Source organism: Eulemur rufifrons, chromosome 15 (assembly GCF_041146395.1).
Source record: "Eulemur rufifrons isolate Redbay chromosome 15, OSU_ERuf_1, whole genome shotgun sequence".
In the NCBI taxonomy this organism is placed as follows: domain Eukaryota; kingdom Metazoa; phylum Chordata; class Mammalia; order Primates; family Lemuridae; genus Eulemur; species Eulemur rufifrons.
Window position 1 is genome coordinate 44905542 of NC_090997.1, and position 23215 is coordinate 44928756.

Below are 23215 nucleotides of genomic sequence, written 5' to 3' on the forward strand. Positions count from 1 at the left end.
TAAAAAACTAGGTATTTATAATATCTGTTTAAAAACAACCCACAACTTTCACAGAGCTTTGTGTTTTTCTGCTAGAATTAGAATTGAATCTACCTAGGTCTTTAAGCTTTGACAAAAAGGCCCTTGAAATCATCAATTTGCCATTTCTGGCACCACATTTTTACTGAGAAGGAAATATAATGAAATGGAAAACACAAATTCAATCCCTTTGGCAACCAAGTAGCCACTATGAATTACAATTTGGATACTTTTCTGGGTCTTTTGTTACATTATTTCATGTAATTTTCTCAATCTTGTTAACAAGGGACAGGTACTATTACTTTTATTTTCCAGCTAAGAAGAGACCAGAGAAATAAGCTGTCCCATTCTAGATCACCAAATCAGTTACTAACAGTCAGAACTGCTACCCTGACCTCCCAGATTCCCATTTAAGCAGTCACAGGTCTCCAATCTGTTTTGTGAGAAGAGCACCTCACATTTGTGAGAAGCAAGGGGTAGGGAAGATCATGCTAAGGAAAGAAAAGGAAAGGCTACCATTGCTGACTGTGCCGCTGCAGATTTGATCTGTACAAAAGAGGAAAGGCAGGTTGAGTGCAGTGGCTCACACCTGTAATCCCAGCACTTTGGGAGGCCATGGTGGGAAGATCGCTTGAGCCCAGGAGTACAAGACCAGCCTGGGCAATACAGCGAGACTCCCATCTCTACAGAAAATTTTTTAAAAATTAGCAGGGCACAGTGGCATGCGTCTATAATCCTAGCTACTTGGGCCACTGAGGTGGGAGGATCACTTGAGCCCAGGCATTTGAGGCTGCAGTGAGCTATGATTGTGCCACTGCACCACTCCAGCCTGGGTGACAGAGCAAGATTGTCTCTTAAAAAAAAAAAAAAAAAAAAAGAGGAAAAGCTGAGTTTGCAGAAAAGAAAGGAAACAGTAGTTAGCTTCAAGTCTTACACCACCTACCAGGTGGAGTCTAAGTCCATAATGGACACCCATCTACCTTGGCACGTTACCAGTATGTCCTTCATCAATTTAAAGACATGAGTGAAAACAAAGATGAACACAAATTCTTTGCCACTCACACCATTAAGAGATGTACTCTATTTTCCTTTCTCTTGAATCTGGGGTGAGGTCTTGTGACTTGTTTTGATCAGCAGAATGTGGCAGAAAAGATGCTGTGCCTATTCCAACACTAGATGCCTTCGCTATCCTGGAGGCCTGAGCACCTCTGTAAAGAAGTCTGGCTACCCTGCTGGAGAGATAATGTGGAGAGAGAGAGACAGAGAGAGAGAGAGAGAGATAGATACCTGGCCACAGAAGAAAATGAGCCACCTTGGATTTCTAGCCCCTGTAAAGTCTCTAGATAACCATAAGTGACCTCAGGCAAGTAGAAGAATCATTCAGCTTAAACATTCCTCTCTCCCGTTTTCTAGGCCATGGAATCATCAGTATTAAAATGGTGGCTGTTTTAAGACACTAATCAGAAATTGACAAATTTTTTCTTAAGGAGCCAGATAGTAACTATTTTAATAGGTTTTTGGGTCATCTGGTCTCTGTCTCAACTACTCAGTTCAATTCAACTCTACTCTGTTTAACTGCCATTGCAATTTGAAAAGAGCCAACATATTAATCAATAACATAAACAAATGTGCATGGTTGTGTTCCAATAAAACTTTATTTACAAAAACAGGTAGCAGGCTGGATTTTGCCCATGGGTTGAAGTGTACCAATCCCTGTACTGTATTAAGCTTTGTAATAGTTTCTTATTTGAGAGATAACTGAAATGACAGGCAACTTTCTTTGAGGGATGACCTTACTTTAGTTCCTCTCTGGTATGAGGATGACTGTATGAAGTCCCTCTCCTGTTTGTGATACAATAAATGTTTAAACTCAATTTTAAATATGATTGTGGTGTACTGACAATATAAGAGTTATCATAGTATCTGTCTGCTCCATAGGAGCAGAAGCTTACTTAGCAATCAGTCCTTATCCTAAACTGATGAGTTTGAGTCTTAGAGGGTCTGCTTTTTCTAAGAACACAAGTGCAGAGACAGTACAAATGCAGAACCATAAAACCCACTCTTTCTCTGATTATCCAGGACCTATTCATAACTAAGTTTAAAAGTGATCATAAATTACAATGAGTTAGTAAAAATGAAATATTTCCCATATCAATTTTTAAAAATCTTCCACAGAAATAAATACTTAAGACGACAAAAGGCTCTAGCAAGTTCCTCCTTTCTAAGTGGAAGAACAGTTCTTCAAGACTCTTCTCCAGCTTTTAGGAAGACGAACACAATATCTCTGATAATTTTCTGGAGCTGTCAACCTGTCAGTTGTTCAATGAAAGTTTTAGTTCTTAGTGTTCCTTTTTCTTTTTAGGTTACTTCTAAACAGTCCAAATATTAGACTGATAGCATATTTGAAAGTTATACTTATAAAGACTATTTAGAAGCATATTAAAACTTCAAGCTATTTTTCTTATAATTAAAAAATATATATGTTACAAATACTACAAGACTTTGTTCTCTGGTAATCAAATTTCTTTAAAATTCTTTTTATGATAGTAACCATTACCCCTGCCTTAAGATATTAAAGTAACTAGTTCTTCCAAAAAAGTAATTGTTAAATAATAAAAAGTTAAAGAAAACATAATAATCTTTAGATATTATTTGGATTGGAGGTCCAAAAATCTACTTTTACTCATATTATTCATGGTTTTATGTGATATAAAAATATAATTTCACTAGTTTTCAATTTTTCTACCTATAATTTAGTAAGAACCCAAGTGACAATGGTAAAACAGTGACCTGCCCAGTCAGCTTGATTAATCAACACATAAAATAGGTAAGTACTCACCTGAATTCAACCACAATCTTCTTCTGGGGATGACTAGAGAATAGTTCACTTTTTAACCCATATTTTGAGCCATCTTCAATTATTTGTTGTAGCACTGTCTAAAAAATAAAAGGAGTGAAATTTAATGATAGAAAAAACCCTGCAATATTATTACTTTGTTACTAGGAATTAAATGTTGTTAATTTGTTCATTCTAATTTATGGAACTGAGAATTTTATAGCATTGTCAGCAGGACCACCTCCTCTGTTGCTAATGCTAGTTGGAATAGTGATAACATGAGTTAACATTTATGGGAGCTCTGTGCCCTTTTAGATATCATATCTTTTCATTCATGCAGGTATGTTACAGATAAGGAAACTAAAGCTTGGTGAGGTTAAGTAACTGCCAAAAGTCCCACACCAGATATTAACAACAAAATCCATTTTTATTTTGTTGCATCAAACATTTATTGAGGGCATACAATGTGCCAGGCACTGTTCTAAGCATTCTAAATGCATCAGTTCATTTAATCCTCACAGTAGCCTTAGATATAAGTACTATTTTTACAAACAAGGAAAGACATGCACAGAGAAGTAACTTTCCCAAAGTCATACTGGTATTAAGTCACGTAGCAAAAGCTTTTCCCATTCCACAGCTAATGTATTAACTACTGCATGCTGCTGTTGCTGCTTCTGTGATACTAAAGACCGCAAATGATGATAGCAAAAAACATAAAAACATATAATTAAGTGCTTATTGGCTACACAAGTAAAAAACAAATCTTACAGAAACTTTCAAAACATATTCTAGTTTACTTTTTAGTTATTAAGTAGAACTATTTTATATTTCAACTAATTCATACTTTATTCTTCATTAATAATGCATTTTTAAAAAAAAGTGTTGAGTTTTAAAACTACAGTGATAAACTTTTATTTACTTTGATATTGGTTTTGCTTTCAAACTGCACCTTAAGTCCTAAAAATATGGTTTATTATGTGAAGAATTTTATTATCAAAGAGTCGGTTAAGATGGTCACTACGTGGAACAGGCAAGGAAGGTAGCATCAGGCATAACAATCAACATTTAAGAAGCATCTAGAGTATGAGGTCCAAGACTAGGTGCTTCTATGGAATATGTTCTCTTTAAGCCTCATAATCTTAAAGATGGGTGACATTTTCCATTTAATGGATGCCAAAAATAAGGTTCAGAAACAGTATGTATCTGCACAAGGAAATAGAAAATAATTTTCTCTTCACTCACACTGTGCAGTAGGAAACAGACAGAAAGGATTACTATGATATATAGACATTAAATAGAATAATGTCTGTCACATATAAGGAAGGGGTCCAACAAATGTTATTACTCCAAGAATATGTGTGACAAGAAGACTGCAATTGGAGGGGTAAACATTAATGAGAAGGAATCCATATTCAGATTATCGTAAATTGAAAGTCTACAAATCTTTTTCACTTCTCATCTTTTTTTATATAGAATGGTAGACTCTACAAAAGTTAACAGAAGTAAGTTAGAATTCTCTTTAACAAATGACTCCCCTCCACTGATTTCTCTGGCACAAACAAAAGAAAAATCAACTTTAATAAAAAACTATCTTATAGACTCCATTTCCAAAATGTCCGTTGATAATTTGACCCACCTGCTACCTAGCTTCTTTCTCTACCACTTCACTAAAAGTGTTCTCAGAATCAGTATTCAACTGAATGCTTAAATTTTAATATATTACCTTTATGAATCCATTTTTTTAATAAAATAAAAAAACTAAACATTTAGGAGAAGGCTAAAGTCTACAGTCCCTTTTGATCATCTGTCCTTAAGTCCTTATCCTGGTCTCTTCCCACCTTCCCCAGGGGTAACCATTTTTCAAACATCACCTTAGTTGGTGACTATTCCCTTCTCCTTGCAACCATCCTCCTTCCTTCGTCGTAAAGATACCAATCTCTCCTGACTTTTGCTTCTCACTTTTCTTTGTAGACTCTTCTTCTACCATCTGCCCTTCATCTGCCCTCTGTGCTCCATTCTTGCTTCTAGCTTCTTACTTTATACTTCAAGGTGATTTACACCATTCTCCTAAGACTTTGACTACTACTTACTTTATCTCTTTTGTGCTGTAGATTGATATATACCAAAGTTAGGATTGGACATGTCTCTCAGGCACTTCAGATGCAACATACTTGCTCTTCCTTCTACACTGTCCATTTCCATGAACTTCACTCCCATTCACCCAGCTAACCAACTCAGAAACCTAGGAATTCCTAACATTTATCCTTTTCCCTTGACCTCCATAATCAACCGTCTATTAATCTGCAAGCCCTGTATATGCTATCTCCTAAATATCACATTATTCCCTCTGCCCTGGTTTAGACCCTCTAAACTGTGGTGTCAACTACACCACTACAAAAACAACTACTACAGTTATATGCCAAATAACATTGTTTTGGGTCAACAACAGATCATTTTTATGATGGTGGCCCAATAAGATTATAACAGAGCTGAAAAATTCCTATCACCTAGTGACATCACAGCTGTCATATCATAGTAGCTTAATGTATTACTCATGTATTTGTGGTAATGCTGCTATAAACATACCGGGCTGCCAGTCATATAAAAGTATATAGCACACACCATTATATATAATACACAATTCTTGATAATGGTAATAAATGACTTTATACATTTACCACATTATACTTTTTTATCATTAGAGCATATTTCCCTCTACTTATTAAAAAAAACAGTTAACTGTAAAACAGACTCACGCCCTTCAGGAGGTATTCCAGAAGAAGACATTATTATCAAAGGCAATGACAACTCCATATGTGTTATTGCCCCTGAAGATTTTCCAGTGGGATGAGTTGTAGAGGTGGAAGATAGTGATAATCATGATCCTGACCCTGTGTAGGCCTTGGCTAATGTGTGTGTTTGTCTTAGTTTTAACAAAAATGTTGAAAAAGAAAAAAATTTTTAGATAAAATTTTATAAAGATACAAAGAAACAAATCATTTTTGTACAGCTGTACATGTGCTTGTGTTGTAAGGTAAGTGTTACTACAAAAGAGTCAAAAAGTTAAAAAACTAAAAAAGTTTATAAAGTAAAAAAGTTACAGTAAGCTAAGGTTAACTTATTGAAGAAAAATATTTTCATAAATTTAGTGTAGCCTTAGTGTACAGTAATGTCTTAGGCCTTCACATTCACCTACCACTTACTGACTCACCCAGAGCAACTTCCAGTCCTGTAAGCTTCACTGGTAAGTATGCTATACAGGTGTACCATTTTTTATCTTTTATACTGTATTTTTACTGTTCCTTTTCCATGTTTAGATATGTTGAAATACACAAATACTTACCATTGTGTTACAATTGCCTACAGTGTTCGATACGGTAATATGCTGTACAGGTTTATAGCCTAGGAGCAATAGGCTGTGCTATACCATATAGCCTAGATATGTAGTAGGCTATACCACCTATGTTTGTTTAAATACATATTATGATGTTTATACAACAAAACCACTTACTGTCACACTTCTCAGAATGTACCCCCATTGTTAAGCAATGCACAACCACACAATACCAACTACTTTTTTATATAACACACATTTAATCAAATCTGTTTTTATTCAAATGATTCCTACCATTTAAAAGATTTTACCAATTTCAGATCTGATTTTTACTTTACATGCATATCACTTTTTAAAACTTTAATGAAATTTTTTTTTGTTAAAAGGCACATTGTAATATCCATAAAAATCACAAGTTAGAAGTGCTAGGTTTTTTTTTTTGCAATTAATAACTATTAAAATGAAATACATTTCACTGGTGTACTACCAAAAATCATCACATGTGCTGCCTGTGTTATACATAACATGGAAAATAATAACTTATAGGAAAAAGCTGAAACTCTTCTGCAGAAAATATAAGGTGTTTCATGCTAATTTCTTATCCTCCCAAGCCATCCTATGGGCAAACCATTTTCAATCATTTGCTAATTTCCAGACAATGCCATGATCTTGACTGACTGTACTCTGGCCCAAGCTATTCTCTCTGCTTAGAACACATGCCCTTGTATCTTTCAGGTATATTCTTCATCTTCATCCCAATTCAAGGATGTCTTTTCTCCTCAAGGAAGACCTTTCTTTACAATGGGATTGCATCTTATACATGCCTTCATATATTCAATAATATTCATCACATTATTGTACCCATCAAGTTACATGTATGTTTTTTTTATGCTTTCTTTTTATTTAGATCATAAGCTCCTGAGGCCAGGATCCAAACCATTTTATCTTTAGATCTCAGTAACATAGTTCTTGGTAAGTAATAAGGAGATTTATTAAATTAGTGGGCACACAGATGAAAGCTTTTTACTAAAGAATGTCAGTGAGCTACTAAAGTTCCCTGATATTCCAATAGGTGAATAAGCTAGAAGCCTATCTATTTATCAATATGCATGCTTAAATGTAAGATATGCTCAGTAATGTAAATATTGGTGCATAAAGGGCTTTTAATCAGAAGTGAAATATTTCAAAGGTTTCAACTTTTAGAGCACCTTAGCAAATTAATATTCAAATTAATTAGCTGGTACTTTGTCTAATCACCATCATCTTTTTCTGTGGATGATTTTTGTCATTTCAGTTAACTCTGTGGATGATTTCTATATGGCTCTGATCAGCACTTCTAAGGAAGCTATCACTCAATACCTACTTGCCTAGTCAATTCTTTGGTCAGTAGCTGAAAAGTGCTTAAAATCATTTATTCTTTCCATGTGCTCATGGAAACGATATGTGATTTGAATGCATCCACTGCCTATGGGCACAAACTCCATTAGTGAAATAACAGGAGCAGAACTGGAGCCACTTAAATTAGTGTTTCTCTCATTTTTTTTTTTTTAACTTTTGGTAGAGCATGCAAAGTTGAATTTGGCAAATAAAAAAAATGTGTGCAAAATAAAATGACGTCATTCCTTGAGCATTTTTAAGACACATCTAAGAAAATGGAGCTTTGTTTGCATATTTCTTATTTGGTTAAAACTATATTTTCTTTTTTCCCCTCTTATTTGAAGTTACAGTTTTTCTTGAAAGTCATCTGCAAGCTACTGAAAGGTGGAAGTTTGGTACCAAAGTGACAGTTCTTCACAATGCCATTATGGTTACTTCTCAAGTAGAGATTAATTTGTTGTCAATCCTAAGAAGGGTTGAATTTTTTTCTTGATATGCTCTGAAAAATTCATTAGACATGCAAATGACCACTGTTGGTGACCTGAAAATAATGGTGTAAACAAACCTACTGTACTCCCAGTCATATTAAAGTATAGCACATACAACTATGTACAGTACATAATACTTGATAATAAATGACTGTTTGTGGTATATGTTATGCTATACTATACTTTTTATCATTGAGAGTATACTCCTTCTACTTATATATAAAAAAAACTTAATTGTACTACAATTAAAACTGTAAAACTGGAGATGCCATAGTGAGAAAAACAGATGCCATAAGCCAAACATAGAAGAAATTAGGTTTTGAGCAAACAAGAATCATCATTAGAATTACAATACATAGCACAAGCGCGTTTGGTACTCCTTTTCAGGATATGGGTGCTCACTGCACTAAGCTGTATCTTTACTCTGACACTGAGCTACTGGGCCACTGTGAGCAATCTCCTTGCTCCTTTAATGAAAATCACACTAAGATTCAGATCTTCAAGGTTGCAACAAATGGAGAATTTCCATGTGAGAAAGAGTAGCTTGACTTCAAAGCCCTGACTCTTGTTCCTTCACTGTTAATTGAAAAAGATTTGGGAATATTTTTTAATAAGCGAGCTAGTGGGCATCCTTAAGTGAGAGAAAATTCTGTAGTTAACTGTAATAAAGCATGAAAATTCATGGCCATTGAAATTTTAAATTATTAAGTAAATATGTACCTTACTTTGAAATAAACTACATCTCTTTTAGCTAGGCTGGCTGTAAAGACAAAAACTCCATCTACCACAGCACATTTTCCTATCTCAGGGAAAACAAGAGGAAAATATCACTGTGTATCACGTAGCTTAAAGTGTGCAGGACACATTGGTGAGCTGCATTTCTACTTCCATAAAAACTGAGAAAACTAAAAGAATCATTTATTTAAAAATAGTAAATTAAGAGCTTCCTGACAGCAGAACACTGGAGGTTTCTAGACGGCGCCACGCCCAGGGAGGGCATGGAAGCTCCCTGTCCCTTCTCATATACCTTGCCCTAGGCATTTCTTCATCTGTATCCCTTATAATAAACCGGCAAACGTCTTTCCCTGAGTCCCGTGAGCTGCTACAGCAAATGAATTGAATCCAAAGAGAGGGTTGTGCAAACCCCAACTAGAAGCTGTTAGGTCAGAAGTTCCAGAGGTCTGGACTTGTGACTAGTGTTAGATGGGGGGGCGGGACAGTCTTAGGGACTGAGCCCTCATTCTGTGGAATCTGATGCTATCTCCAGGTCGATAACATCAGAATTTAATTGGTGGACACCCAGTTGGCATCCACTGCAGAACTACTTGCTTGCTTGCTTGATGGTAGGGAGAAACTCCCTATCTTCACATTTGGTCATAGAAGTTATCTTCTGTATAGACGATTGTTATGGTGTGAGAACAGAGGAAAAATGGTTCAGGTTTGTTCTGAAACAATTGGTGTCAGAGGAGTGGGATTTGCTAGAATGGCCCTGGCACATGGAAATGTGGTTTGGAAGGAGAAAGGATAAAAAGGTGGAGAATGAGGAAACTTTGATTCCTGGGTGGTCACATTATGATAATGGAGTCACAAGCATGCTGCATTCAGTTGCTAAAGGTAAAAGTTATCAGTGGAATTTAGAGGTGGATCCAACTCCCAGGGAGCTGGTTGACTGGATATATAAGGAAATACAAACTAATAAGAAAAAGGTGAAATATTCAATCCCTTGGTTATTGTTATCTAGAATAGTTAACATGAAATTAAGTGAAAGTGCTGGGTCTGACCTTGATGCTACACCAAGCTCAGATTCCAGTCAGTCTGAGCTTAGGCCACAAACCTCAAAGCCATCCCCTAAGGGAGAAATTATGCAGGGACAACAGAAAGTACTTCTGAGATCTACAGTTATCAAGAAGGTAGTCAATGTGGGGAATGGAAAAACCAAGTAATTATTGAAACCAGAAAGTACAGTGTGAAGGAATCATTCTATTTTGTGGGTCAGTGTCATCAGCTTCCTAGGGACCCTTCACTAAAATAGATTATAAGAGTAACCAATTTAGGGGTAGTATCTTTGATATTAAAAGCTACAGGATGGAAGAGCATGTTTGGGTTGATGCAGGACTCATAGCTCACTATTGACCAATCACAGATGGGCATATATGATCCAGGCACACAGCAGATTATTCCTGAGAACTGCCAGCCTGGTGGTCTAGATAAAAGCCACTGTAAGTTCTGTTTACTCAGAGAAGGTGGACTGTTTGACTCGACCTAAAAATGCCAAATGGAACACCTCCATGAAGCAGCTGATATGCTTTGTACACAAGCCACGTGGGGCTGGCTTTATAATGAACGGGAGAGTCATCCACGGAATATGCCCATTCTCCACGTCATGGTAAATGCTGTGGCCAAGGGGATCCCTTTTGCAGGGGCATCCCATGTGATGTTACTCCTGCAGAATCTAACAATAGTTCCAGAAGCCTTACCACATTTGCAGTCTCAGCTTCCCAACATGGGCCTTACAAATACTAATAAAAACAGGGTAACTAACAAGAGAATGGTAAAAGGTAGAGGGGAAAGTCAGAGGACTCCCCAGGGAAAGTGGAAATTTTTAAATGGTTATTAATAAAGAAGATGAATAAAGAAAATATTGATGGGGTGAAACTGAGAGGAAAACAAATTTTACCAATTTTACTCACTGGTTTGCTAAGTTGACAAGAAATGTTATCAAGAGTCCAGCAGGTTGTAGATCATTTTTAACAAGCTCAAAACAAATGTCTTTCTTATCTGTGTGGCTGATTTTGTATAACTAATTTACCAAAAAAAAAAAAAAGAAAAGAAAAGAAAAGAATAAAGGTCAAAAATCTAGAGACAAGCATGAAATACTAACTCTCCTTCAGAAGAATCACAGGACACATTGGCAAAAGTCTGTGAACTATATAACCTTGGTAAGAGACCATATTATTAGAAATTTTGGTTTATGGTTATTTTCAATTCAAGATTGCAACATTTACTAGACCTGACCAACCCAACACTGGGGTGTATTTCTTTTTAAAAATAATAGGCCAATGTATTATGCTAAATTTTAAAATTCAATTGAGATGAAATTCTCAGTGAAAGATTTGATACCACTTCCTATCCAGGATTATCTGTCTTTCAATGTCTCATCTGAGTGGGACCCAACACCCCTATGAGATTTCTTCAACCTCTCCAGGCCATCCTGATTTCTCCATCTCTGAACTTTCTTATGCTTTTTGTATCAAACATCTTTGTTTTAATATTTATTGTTTTATTAAAAGAAGAAGCTGTCCCATGGTTTCTTCTGTGCGAATCTTACACTTCCAACAGATTTTAGGCCACTAAAGAACAAAAACCAGAAGTACCTTTCTTATATTCAATATAGATTCCATTTATTCATTCAACAAAGTTATCTAGCATCCACTACATGCCAGGCACTGCTAGGAACTGGAAATCCAATAGTGAGAAGAACAGATGCTATAAGCCCTAATTGAAACGAGAGTTTAAAAGGCAAGAGGAATTAATCAAATAAAGGAATGTAAAATACTGACTATGATAGGTTCTGCAAAGGAGAGACACATAGTCATGTGTCACTTATGATGGGGACACATTCCAAGAAATGCCTCCTTAGGCAATTTTGTCATTGTGCAAACATCATAGAGGGTACTTATATTAATACAAACCTAGATGATATAGCCTACTACATACCTAGGCTATCTGGTATAGCCTATTCCTTCTAGGCTACAAACCTGTACATCATATTATTGTACTAAATACTGTAGGCAACTATAACACAATGGTAAATATTTGTGTATCTAAATATAACTAGAAAAGGTATAGTAAAAATAGGGTATTATGATCTTATGGGACCATGGTCATATATTTGGTCCATTGTTGACTGAAACATGGTTATGTGGTGCATGACTGTACAGTGTTATGAGAGCATATTAAATGAAGGAGTCAAAAAGGTACTGCCGGGAAATATCAAGATCTGAAGGATAAGTAGGTGTTAACTTGGGATGGCACTCTAGGCAAGAAGATTAGCATATACAAAGGTTTTGAGGCAAGAGGAAGCACAAAAAAATTAAATATTGAAGGCTAGATCATGGCTAGAGCAAAGAGTGAAAGCACAATGGCTGGATAATAACCCATTCTTACCTTTGTTAATAGTTCTCTGTTTATTTTGAAATTTACAGTCCCTTGACCAGTGCTGATTTCACTCACCACTGTATCACATCTTAGCTGAAAAGATAACAAACCACATAAAATAGGTATGTTATATAATAGGCCTAATGAGATAATGTAGTTCTAATAGTACAAAATTGGCTTATAAAGTCAGCAGGTCAATCATCTTTCACAGTCCCTATATCTGGACCTGGAACTTAGTCAATCTCTTCAGTTCCATCATTTTATTTAGGTAAATACATTTCATTTTTTTCCTGACTAGCATGCTATTCTGTATGCAGAATCTCTCTTCTTTCTCTGCCCTCAAATTCTCCATGTACCAGGGAAGAAAGAGTATCATGCTACCCTCACTCTATCTACTCTGACATGTAATGAACACTTTTTATCTTACCCACCTTTCATGAGAGCCACAGAACAAGACACTCTGTTAGGGCTTACACTAAAGCACCTGTACCAACAGATACGATTTATTTAAATGGTTTGTCTTCTATGCACATGCCTTCACTTTTTAACATATTAGATGTTCAGAACTCCTGATACATCTACGGATCTTCAGCAGATACCTGTTGTCACTGAATAGTCACAAGTCTTTGTTTTTAAGAATTTAGAAGAAACAGGAAAAAGGGACTAAATATTGTAATTTGAATGATTCTACTCCAGGTATACTTCCTGATAGAAATCTGCAGTGACTTTGTGATCAAATAAATATTTACTCAGCTACCAAAGCTCCTTTAATATACTCATTCTTTAATTAAACATCTTTTTCTAAGACAGTGACTTTCATTGTTCCAATTCTTCAGAGTTCCCAGATACCTCCTCTGTGTTACATGTTAATAGCCCTATCTAAAAAAATCCTTCTCCAACATATGCCTTTTCTGAGGGTATTACAGTAACAATTTAGATTTAGTCATTCTTTACAATCCTTTCAATTCCTCTTTTAGATATCAAACCCATCAGAGTACTTAGATATGAAAGAGACTTATTAAATCATCTAACCACCTCTTCTCTGTAATCATGATTCTATTTACATCTAATCATTTCTCATATTTTAATGCTCATCTTCTCAGAAACTCATTTTAAAAACTGCAACTCACTGCTCTAATTTATCAAGTTTGTTCTCCTAAATTCAAAAGTCCATCCAGCATTAATCTGTAAATTTAATTAACACTTCAGTCCTCCTGTAAGTAGTTAATCCAAAAAATTGAACAATGTCAGCTCAAGAGAAATGCTTTATAACTAATTTGAAAAATTGTAACCTTATAGTACATGGCTAAAATGAATTTAAATTATATTATCCAAAATGCCTTGAAAAAAGAAAGACTATTAAATTCATTATTATGGCTGAGATTGCCACAGATTATTTTTTACTTTAAAATATTAAGTTTATTATAATGTCAGAAAGAGATAATAGTGCTAAGGTACCTTCTCTGCCAGTCTCTTGGCTTGAACTTGAATATCTGGCCGCAAATGGTCACTGTTGTTTTCCAATAAAGAATCCACAGAAAGCTGAAAATCAGCTACTTCTCTAAAGACAGACATTGAAATGGGAAAGAGCTGTTGTTATCTTAAAAGCATAACTAGTATAACAAAGACTAATCACTATGGGTTCTCCATATCAACATAATTTTTATCGGAAGAAGGTGTTATGGCTCTATATGCTTTCAAAGTTAAAAGCAAGGAAATTAGAAATCACCTTGTATTTATTTAGAACTTTTTCTTGTATTATAAAATGCTTCCTCTTCATTATCTAATTGTAGCTTTATGATATCTTTGTGAAATAGGCAGAACAGCCACCTTAGTTTACATAAAAACTGACGTCTGACAAGTTAAATATCTCCTCCAAAATCCAACTGCAATTAATAAGCAGACTCAGAAAAAAGCCCAGGTCTCTTATACAACGCTTCCTCTACTACTCCAAATGCTTGCTTCTAATTCAAGCCCTGCCCTCCCGCCAATGACCTCCAAATGACATATTTTTAAAATGTAATTTGAGTTTCAACATGAGAAAAAAAGACGAATATCATTCTTAACACTCTGTAATTCATTAAAGAGATAGACATTGTCACTTGCCCTTTTCATTGGGTTGGTGAAGAAACAAAGCAAAAAGAGAAACACAAAGCAAACAGTTAATGAAAATAAATCATTCATTTCATAAAATCAGTTATCTTTGGGGAAGGAAGGTATGGAACGGAATAAAGAAGCATGTATCAGTAACTTCAACAGTATCTGTTATGTCTTATTTCTAAAAACAAAAATTAAAAGCCCCTTTCCCCTGCCAAAAAAAAAAAAAAGACAAAGTAAATTTGGAAAAATAGAAAGTAATCATGAGAGTGTTCATTACATTATTCTTCTCTATGAATTTTTCTGTAGTTTTGAAATAGTTCAAGGTGTAAAAAGCATTTTTTTAATCTACACACAAACATCTATATAACTGACCCACACTAACATCTTCTGATGTTTTAATAAGAAACTAGAGAATAAGATTATGAGCAGAGTGAGTAGGTGGAAACACTATCTGCTCAGCCCATCTGATGCTGGCATAAAAAGGCGTATTTTGGAGGGGGTACAAGTGGCTTCCTTCATATCACTCATAAAATTCAGGGAAATGTCTAAAAATTCCTGTGTGACTTCTGGTTAACATCACATCATGTTAAAAAACCTAGTCTATAATGACCATTAAGAATTATCAGGCTGGGCACGGTGGCTCACACCTGTAATCCTAGCACTCTGGGAGGCTGAGGTGGGTGGATCGCTCGAGGTCAGGAGTTCGAGACCAGCCTGAGCAAGAAAGAGACCCGCGCTGCCGCGGCCGCCCCCCCCCCCCCCCACCGTCTCTACTAAAAATAGAAAGAAATTATCTGGCCAACTAAAATATACATAGAAAAAATTAGCCGGGCATGGTGGCGCATGCCTGTAGACCCAGCTACTCGGGAGGCTGAGGCAGTAGGATCGCTTAAGCTCAGGAGTTTGAGGTTGCTGTGAGCTAGGCTGACGCCACGGCACTCACTCTAGCCCGGGCAACAGATCAAGACTCTTCCAAAAAAAAAAAAAAAAAAGAATTATCCTGAGCCTTAATCCATTATCCAGCAGCCTGCGTGAATTACACTTATCAACCTAAACTCATCTACTGATGTTCCAACTAGAAGCACAGACACAAGTTCATCTGCCAATCAGTGTCTACATGATTTGGGGTATGTTGCTTAACCTCTCTGTACACCTCAGTAAAATGGTGATGATAATGGTACCTACTTCTAGTATTGTTAAAAAATAAATTCCTGTTATAAATAATATTAATCCTAGTTCTATCGTTAAACAAAATGTTAAATAGTACCAGTATTGACCCCTAGGGAATTATTTTTTCTGTACTTCTTTATATACTAACTTGGTTGGCAAACTGTATCCTTTGTTTCTTTTCTAAAACTATTCTCTAATAAGTACATGACAATTCAATTTTCTAAAAATTAATTTTAATTGTGTAAACTCATATAAGGTTTAACCAAGGACTCTGATAGTTGTAGCTAAGTATTTGTGCCAATAAATAATGGGGAACCTGAAGAAATTAGTTTAATAAAATGGGAATAACATACAAAGTAGGACAGGACTAAGAAACACAAAGATTTTTAAAAACCAAAGAAAATAAAAAGTAATAAGAGCAAAAACAAGTAATAAGTGTCCTAATAGCAATATTAATTTAAATGATACAGATTTGAACAAAAATTAGATTATGATTTTTTGATGCATAGCTAGGATACTTTATAAAAGCTTTAATATGACCACAAACCCACAGCATGGCTCTCAAATATCCCGGAAATACAAAGAAGTCACATGGTTTTCTGTAGATAGTTTTTAAAATTATGACTAGTACGAGGCATCTGTAAAGTTATCCTAGACATGAATAATAAATATCCAATTTAAAAACTGTATTATCTCAATGGAATCACAAACATTTCCAATTACTTCTGTGGTAAAAGGACCAAAAAAAAAAAATCACCCTTTTAGCCTACTAATAGCAATTAACACCAACTTATTAAAGTAAGAATATTTAAAACATGAATTCTGAAATTAAGTAAAAGGTAATTTGCCAGAAAGAAAGGAAAATGCTTCAGAGAGGCAAGGGAGATAAAAACTAGATTTGACTTATTTCATAGTTTTCTCTTTTGGGAGCTTTTAATCATACACCCACAAAGAACTTTTGCTTTGTTTATTTAAAGAGATGATACATTTGAATTATGTACAAAGTGAGAACTAAAAACAATCTAAATGCTCATCAATAGGTGAATTTTAGGCTATTACATTGTTAAAAGTGGTATTTACAAAAAAAGAATGATGTCAATGGAAAAGGGTTCAAAAATCTTAAATTTTTCTGTTTTTTTTTTTTTAAAGCTGAAAAACATTTAAAGAAAAAAATAAAAAATACACCAACCTGCTAAAATCAGTTGTCTTACTGTGCTAAGACTATTTGGGACTTTTTTCTTTTCTTATTCTTCTGTATTTTCCCGAATTTCCTTAAGGAGATTATCTGTTTGGCTTTGTGATAGAAAAACAAATTTAAAAAAAAAATTCTTTAAAAAGATGTAACAGTCTCAGCTACTTGGGAAGCTGAGACAGGAGGATCACTGGAACCCAAGAGTTGAAGACTATCCTGGGCAAAATAGTGAGACACTATCTCTTAAAAGAAGAGAAAAAAAAACAAAAACAAAAAACATAACATCTAAGCTATGAAAAGCAGGAGATGTCAAAATAATCCAATCTGGATGAGGAGAGTAGGTAGGGGTATAAATGAAACAAAACTGGTCCTGCATAGATGATGGGGGGTGATGGGCACATAGGGTTCATCAAACTAGTCCCTCTACTTTCATTTTTTTATAATTTAAAAAAAGTTTAAAAAGCAATAGCTATTTTCCACTGTGTCTGAGGAGTTGTGGTGTTGGTTAGTGTGAAATCCATAGACTTGACAACTACTAGCTTATAACAAAGTTGTTACTTCTGTCTACTATAATTAGTATCATATGGGAATTCACCCATAGTTGAAAATAAAATTGAGAGAATTAGATCTGAGCAAATTGATTCGTATTATATTAAATAAATCACATTAACAAAAATAGTGTTTCTTAATTCTCCTGGCACTTAGTAGCATTTTAGAATAAAGTTAAAAATACAGAACAGCTAGGCTTCATTTTAGTACTGTAAAGGAAACCTGGTTTATTATAGCAAAATAGTAGAGGCAAAGGTTCCCATTGTTTTATGTAAACTTAATATACAGAAGATGGGTCAAGATGGTTCCGCTTCTTAAAGGCCTTTGAAACACAAAATAAAACTGAAACATTCCCCTTATTACACAGTATGTCACTTATAGATTTTAAGAAATAGGTAACTGGTTTGGAAGGTCACATCAATTTATATATGAGATCCCCTTGGTCAGTGGTTGCCTCTGTCCTTGAAACTTGACATAAATGAAACTGCAGCAGGCCATTTTACATGAGCTCTCTTTTACTACAAGTCCAAATGTAGTCTTTCTCTTCCACTTATTTCTTTGTCCTATTCTGGGAACAAAAATATTCATCCTACTCTATCTTAAATCCTGACAAAATTAAAGGAACAAAATACTAGGACATAAATTGTACTGATGGCTATAACTTTACTTCTTTTCAAAGCTTAGGACTTAAATGCCTACTATGTAGCTTATTTTTTGTCATTATTAATTGACTAACAGAGTTTTTTATCCAAGTACTGAAGTTTTCTACCCAAGTATTAAACAAGTATCAATTAGGATGACCAAACTCACAAAGAGAGAGATATTTTCCTGCATCCAAGAAAGCAACTATTGGTTGTATGTAGTCCTGACCAATAGTTCTCTATCACTAGGGGTCCTCAAATGGAAACTCAAAAAATAAAAACACCAAAAAACTTAGCAGGTAAGTATGGTACCACAATATTCAAGCATCGGATGGTTGTACAGTCTTTAACATTCTTTCAAAAACCCTGAGATTCTAACCACAATTTTAGTTCTTTTATTAATATTTGTTGTTACAGAATTAAATTTGAACCTCATTCTCAAAGAGTCTGCCGTAATTATAGTTACTTACATAAATGTACAAATAATTAAAATATAATCTGCCCTACCAGAATATCTAAAATACAGATTTTATTATTTAAGTCAAGGGAATAACAGTTTGAATATAATGGATCATATCTTATTGTTATAAAAATAATTTCAAGGACTAGCCTGTAAATTGAAGTTTTTTTTTTTTGGTATATCAAAGTCAGCAACATCTTAGATTGTTACAAACACATTATACTTAACTCTTTTTTGGAAACTGGAACTGCAGATATTGACTTGATCAAGTTTTCTGGTGGAAGATCCAACACTCTAGAAAGCTAAAAATCAAAAAGAACAAAACAAGGCAAGATTATTGATATATTTCTTCTAGATTCAATGGAATACTACTTATCAATAAAAAGAATAAACTATTGACACACTTAATACGAATGAGCCTCAAATGCATTATAAGTGAAAGCCAGATCCAAAAGGGCATATATTGCATAATTCAATTTCTTTGACATCCTGATTAATAACAACACTCTCCTATTGTCAACAGAAATCATTTGTTGACTTTCACAAACATTAACTGCAAAAAATGGCCAAAACTTTCAGACCTAGAGCTATCATTTATCTTTAAGATACTCTGTACATTTCTGCTTTGGCCTAGTTCATTTTTAAGTTTAAATCTCAAGGTACAATCTTTATTTTTAAATTTCTAATCCTTAGGAAGTAATTATATCCCCCCAAAAGTTATTTAGGATATATTCCCAGAAATGGGTAAATATTTATAGAATGAGGCTGTTAACAGTTCATATCATGAAATGTTCCTGCCAATAAAGAGACATAAGTCATAAAGGTTCTATAATCTCTTTTAGAAAAAAAGGGATCCAAATTCCAGTTCCACTTTTACTAGCTAAGAGACCTTGGGAAAGTCATTTTACATGAATAACTTTTAGTTTTCACAGCTGAAATATGGGGAATAATAAGCCTACTAAATAATAAATGAGGGCTCTTGTGAAAATTAAAAAAATATGTCATGATAAGCAGGTAATAAACATTATTTCCTTCTCCCTTTAAAAAGTTTTAGTTTACTTTGGACATAACATCCAACTTATTCATAACGAAGATTTTCTGCCTATCTTAACTATAATAACTCTACTGGGGAAAAAAACTTAGTGATGTAGATCAATTTCAAAGCATTTCCTCTGACAAAACAGTTGTGAACTTAGGTAGTAATAACATGCTTACATTCAAATGAACAACACACAAAAAATTCTCCTTCAGAGAATTTTCCTTTAGTTAAACTAAGAACTACTTAAAAATCGTTTATTCTTTTATTATATTTCATCTGCTCCAAAGAAGCTCTGAGAAGTCTAATAAGCATGTAAAATAAAGTGGAGGCATAAAATTATACCAGAAAACCTAAGCTCAAGATAATGATTGTGATTCTCAGGAACCAAGGTACAAAAGGAATCTAACTACATAGCATGCTTTTCCTAGTAATAGATCCAGCAATTCAGTAGGAACAAAATTTTCCTAAAAGTAATTCTAAGACTAAGTTATCTTATTCACACAAAGATACAAATACCAAAATAGTAATTTCAATAGTAGCTTTACAAAAGGTACAGAAACATTCTTATATGATATCAATTTAAAAAACAAAAGAGAAAGGCTTAGGGGGAATGAGGAGTCTTGTTTAATGGGTGCAGAGTTTTAGTTATGAAAGATGAACAGAGTTCTGCAGATAGATGGTGTTGATGGTTGTACAACAATGAGAATATACTTAATGCCACTGAAATGTACACTTAAAAATGGCTAAGATTACAAATTTTATATGTATTTTCCCACTATTAAAAAATACCCAAAGAGAAACTCTTCTGGAACAAAGAAGTGAAATGAAGGATTCTTTTTTTTTTTTTTGAGACAGAGTCTCGCTTTGTTGCCCGGGCTAGAGTGAGTGCCGTGGCGTCAGTCTAGCTCACAGCAACCTCAAACTCCTGGGCTCAAGCGATCCTACTGCCTCAGCCTCCCGAGTAACTGGGGCTACAGGCATGCGCCACTATGCCCGGCTAATTTTTTGTATATATATATTTTAGTTGTCCATATAATTTCTTTCTATTTTTAGTAGAGACGGGGTCTCGCTCTTGCTCAGGCTGGTCTCAAACTCCTGACCTCGAGCGATCCACCCGCCTCGGCCTCCCAGAGTGCTAGGATTACAGGTGTGAGCCACCGCGCCCGGCCAGGATTCTTCACATATTAACTTCCCACAACCAATATCAAATTAAAAAGAAAAGGAAGGAAGGAAAAAAGGTAGATAATAAATAGGTAGGTAGGTGGTTCTCCAGCAGCAAATATATAGGGCAGGCAGACCCCAAAGTCATAGACTTCAGAAGTGATAGTCAAGGAAAGATATAACAGATTCTAGAGCAGAATGGAACAGCCCTGTTTAGTGAGGCTAACTTGGTGCTCATGTATCAGAAGTCATAGAATTGAATTAACAATCTCATTAATACCCCAAATCTAGAGACAAACAAATTGAATAAGTTCCATTATTTTTTTTCCTTGTGTGATTGGGAGATGCTGCAGAGCTGTGGGAAAAAAATGAGTAAAATAGGCCGGGCGCGGTGGCTCACGCCTGTAATCCTAGCACTCTGGGAGGCCGAGGTGGGCGGATCGTTTGAGCTCAGGAGTTCAGACCAGCCTGAGCAAGAGCAAGACCCCATCTCTACTAAAAATAGAAAGAAATTATATGGACAGCTAAAAATATATATAGAAAAAATTAGCCGGGCATGGTGGTGCATGCCTGTAGTCCCAGCTACTCGGGAGGCTGAGACAGGAGGATCCCTTGAGCTCAGGAGTTTGAGGTTGCTGTGAGCTAGGCTGACGCCACGGCACTCACTCTAGCCTGGGCAACAGAGTGAGACTGTGTCTCAAAAAAAAAAAAAAAAAAAAAAAAATGAGTAAAATAGAGAAGTCAATTCTGACACTTTCCAAGTTGGAAAGTACCCTAAAAATTCTAGGGTAGCACACTGAGGACCTTCCCAATGGAAAAGCAACACATTCCTCAATTATAGGAAGCAAACCTTGATATGGTTTTGTGTAAGCAGTAAGAATCGGGAGGAATTTTTATAGGAAGAATGAAAAGTATCAGGGCCAGTTAGCAAATTTAGTATGTCAAGTCAGACAGAGTTCAGGAATAATGTGCACAGGTCACCACAACCTACTGAATAGACAAAAGAGGAATGGGAAGCTCAGTTTTCCAACTACAAAAGTGAGGTGAGCCAAGAACAAATGGGACATGGAGAGTGAAGGAGTCACCCACACAATGTGTGAACAAACAGAAAGTCTGGGCAAAGCTGTCAAGCATGAGTGAGAAGAAAAAGAAGAGGTATTACCTCTTGTTTTTGAATAGGCAAACAAACTGAAAGAAACAGAGCAAGAGAGAAGAGGGAGGGAGGGAGGTATAAAGCGAAAGAAAGATAGAATGGAAAGAATGTGGTATACAAGAGATCAAAGAACTCTGCCCAGAAGAATATAACCCAATGAATACAAAGGCATTCTTCACAAATGCTTTGGGATTTGGAACATTTTGAGAATGTGAATACAGTAAACAAGACGTAAAAGACAAGATGAAAAAACAAGAGAGTGAGATTAAAAAAGGAGTCTCAAAATTAAATAAACATCTTTTACCATAAAATAATTAAGAAATACAAAGGAAGAGAAGAGTTGTAATTGAAAATAAAAGTATGACACAGGACTACAATAATCACAGAATGCATATTTTAAAGAACAGAGATTAATAATCAAAGAACAATAAGAGTGAAGTCAAAAATCATCCAACTTTAGGAAAAATTGATGTCCCTAAAATCCAAAAAGAAGGAAGACTGGCAAACGAGTAGACAGGAAGAAAGGTAGACTGTTTCTCCAGCAGCAAATATATAAGGATATAGAGACAAAACCCAAAGCCACAAACTTTGAAAGAGATAGCCAAAAAAAGATACAAAAGATACTGAGGCAGAATGGGGCAGACTTATTTGGTAAGGTTCCTAACTTGGTCTCACTTATCAGAAGCCATAGAGATAAATGAACAGAACCTTAGAATAATAAAAAGTATCTATAGATATCTACTTTGGCTCTCTTAGAAGCAGGGCCTGAGAAAAAGACTTGTGTGCAGGTAGTTTATTTGGGAGATGGTTCCCGAGGACAGAAGTGATAGACTAAGAGTGAGAGGGAAAGAGGAAAAGTTAATACATATGCCACCAATGCCACTGAATACAGGCAATGCGGGCTTAATTTCCATGGTACCTCCTAAGAAGCGTACACAATGTCTACCAAAATTCTCTATCTAGAATAACTCCACTACACCAGAGCTAAGTATGTGCTGGGACTAGCAAGCTTCAGACAAGATGAGGTGCTGTTAGCAATAGGTGAATGGAAGCACACAGGAACTGTTCTCACAAGTGGCAGGTGAAATCAGGGGTGTGAACAGGGTGATGGGAGACAGAACACATTCAATAAAAGGAAAAACTTCCATGAAATAAAGAACCAAATTTAGATTGTGGTACATTACTGTAATGGCATACCATGCAGCAGTAAAATCGAAGAACTAGGCCTCCATGCATCACTATAGATAAATCTCTTCAAAAAATTGAGCCAAACAAAATACCCAAGCTGCAGAGACATAATTACAGTCAGATACTATTTATATAAAATTTAATAACTTGCAAAATAGTATTTAGGGATACATTCATAGGTAGTGAGTAACATGCACAGGTATCACAAACACAAATTTCAAGACAGACATTACCTCTTCAGGGATGGGTACCCTGGGGAATTTAATAGTATTTGTAATATTTTATTTTTCAAGGTGAGTGGTGGGTACGTAAATATTAACTATATTCTTCCCTATGATTTAATTAGTTCAA

The 23215-nt window shown here is 35.2% G+C and overlaps 1 protein-coding gene across 1 annotated transcript in view; it reads right to left on the reverse strand.

The window, feature by feature from the left end:
• RARS2 (arginyl-tRNA synthetase 2, mitochondrial) overlaps nt 1–23215 on the reverse strand; it is a 67641-nt gene that overhangs the window by 35708 nt on the left and 8718 nt on the right. Inside the window, exons 3-6 of the mRNA XM_069487993.1 lie at nt 18552–18625; nt 13670–13772; nt 12221–12304; nt 2858–2955 (exon numbers count right to left, since the gene is read on the reverse strand). Of these exons, the coding sequence (XP_069344094.1) occupies nt 2858–2955; nt 12221–12304; nt 13670–13772; nt 18552–18625 (359 nt within the window). The remainder of the gene's footprint in view (nt 1–2857; nt 2956–12220; nt 12305–13669; nt 13773–18551; nt 18626–23215) is intronic.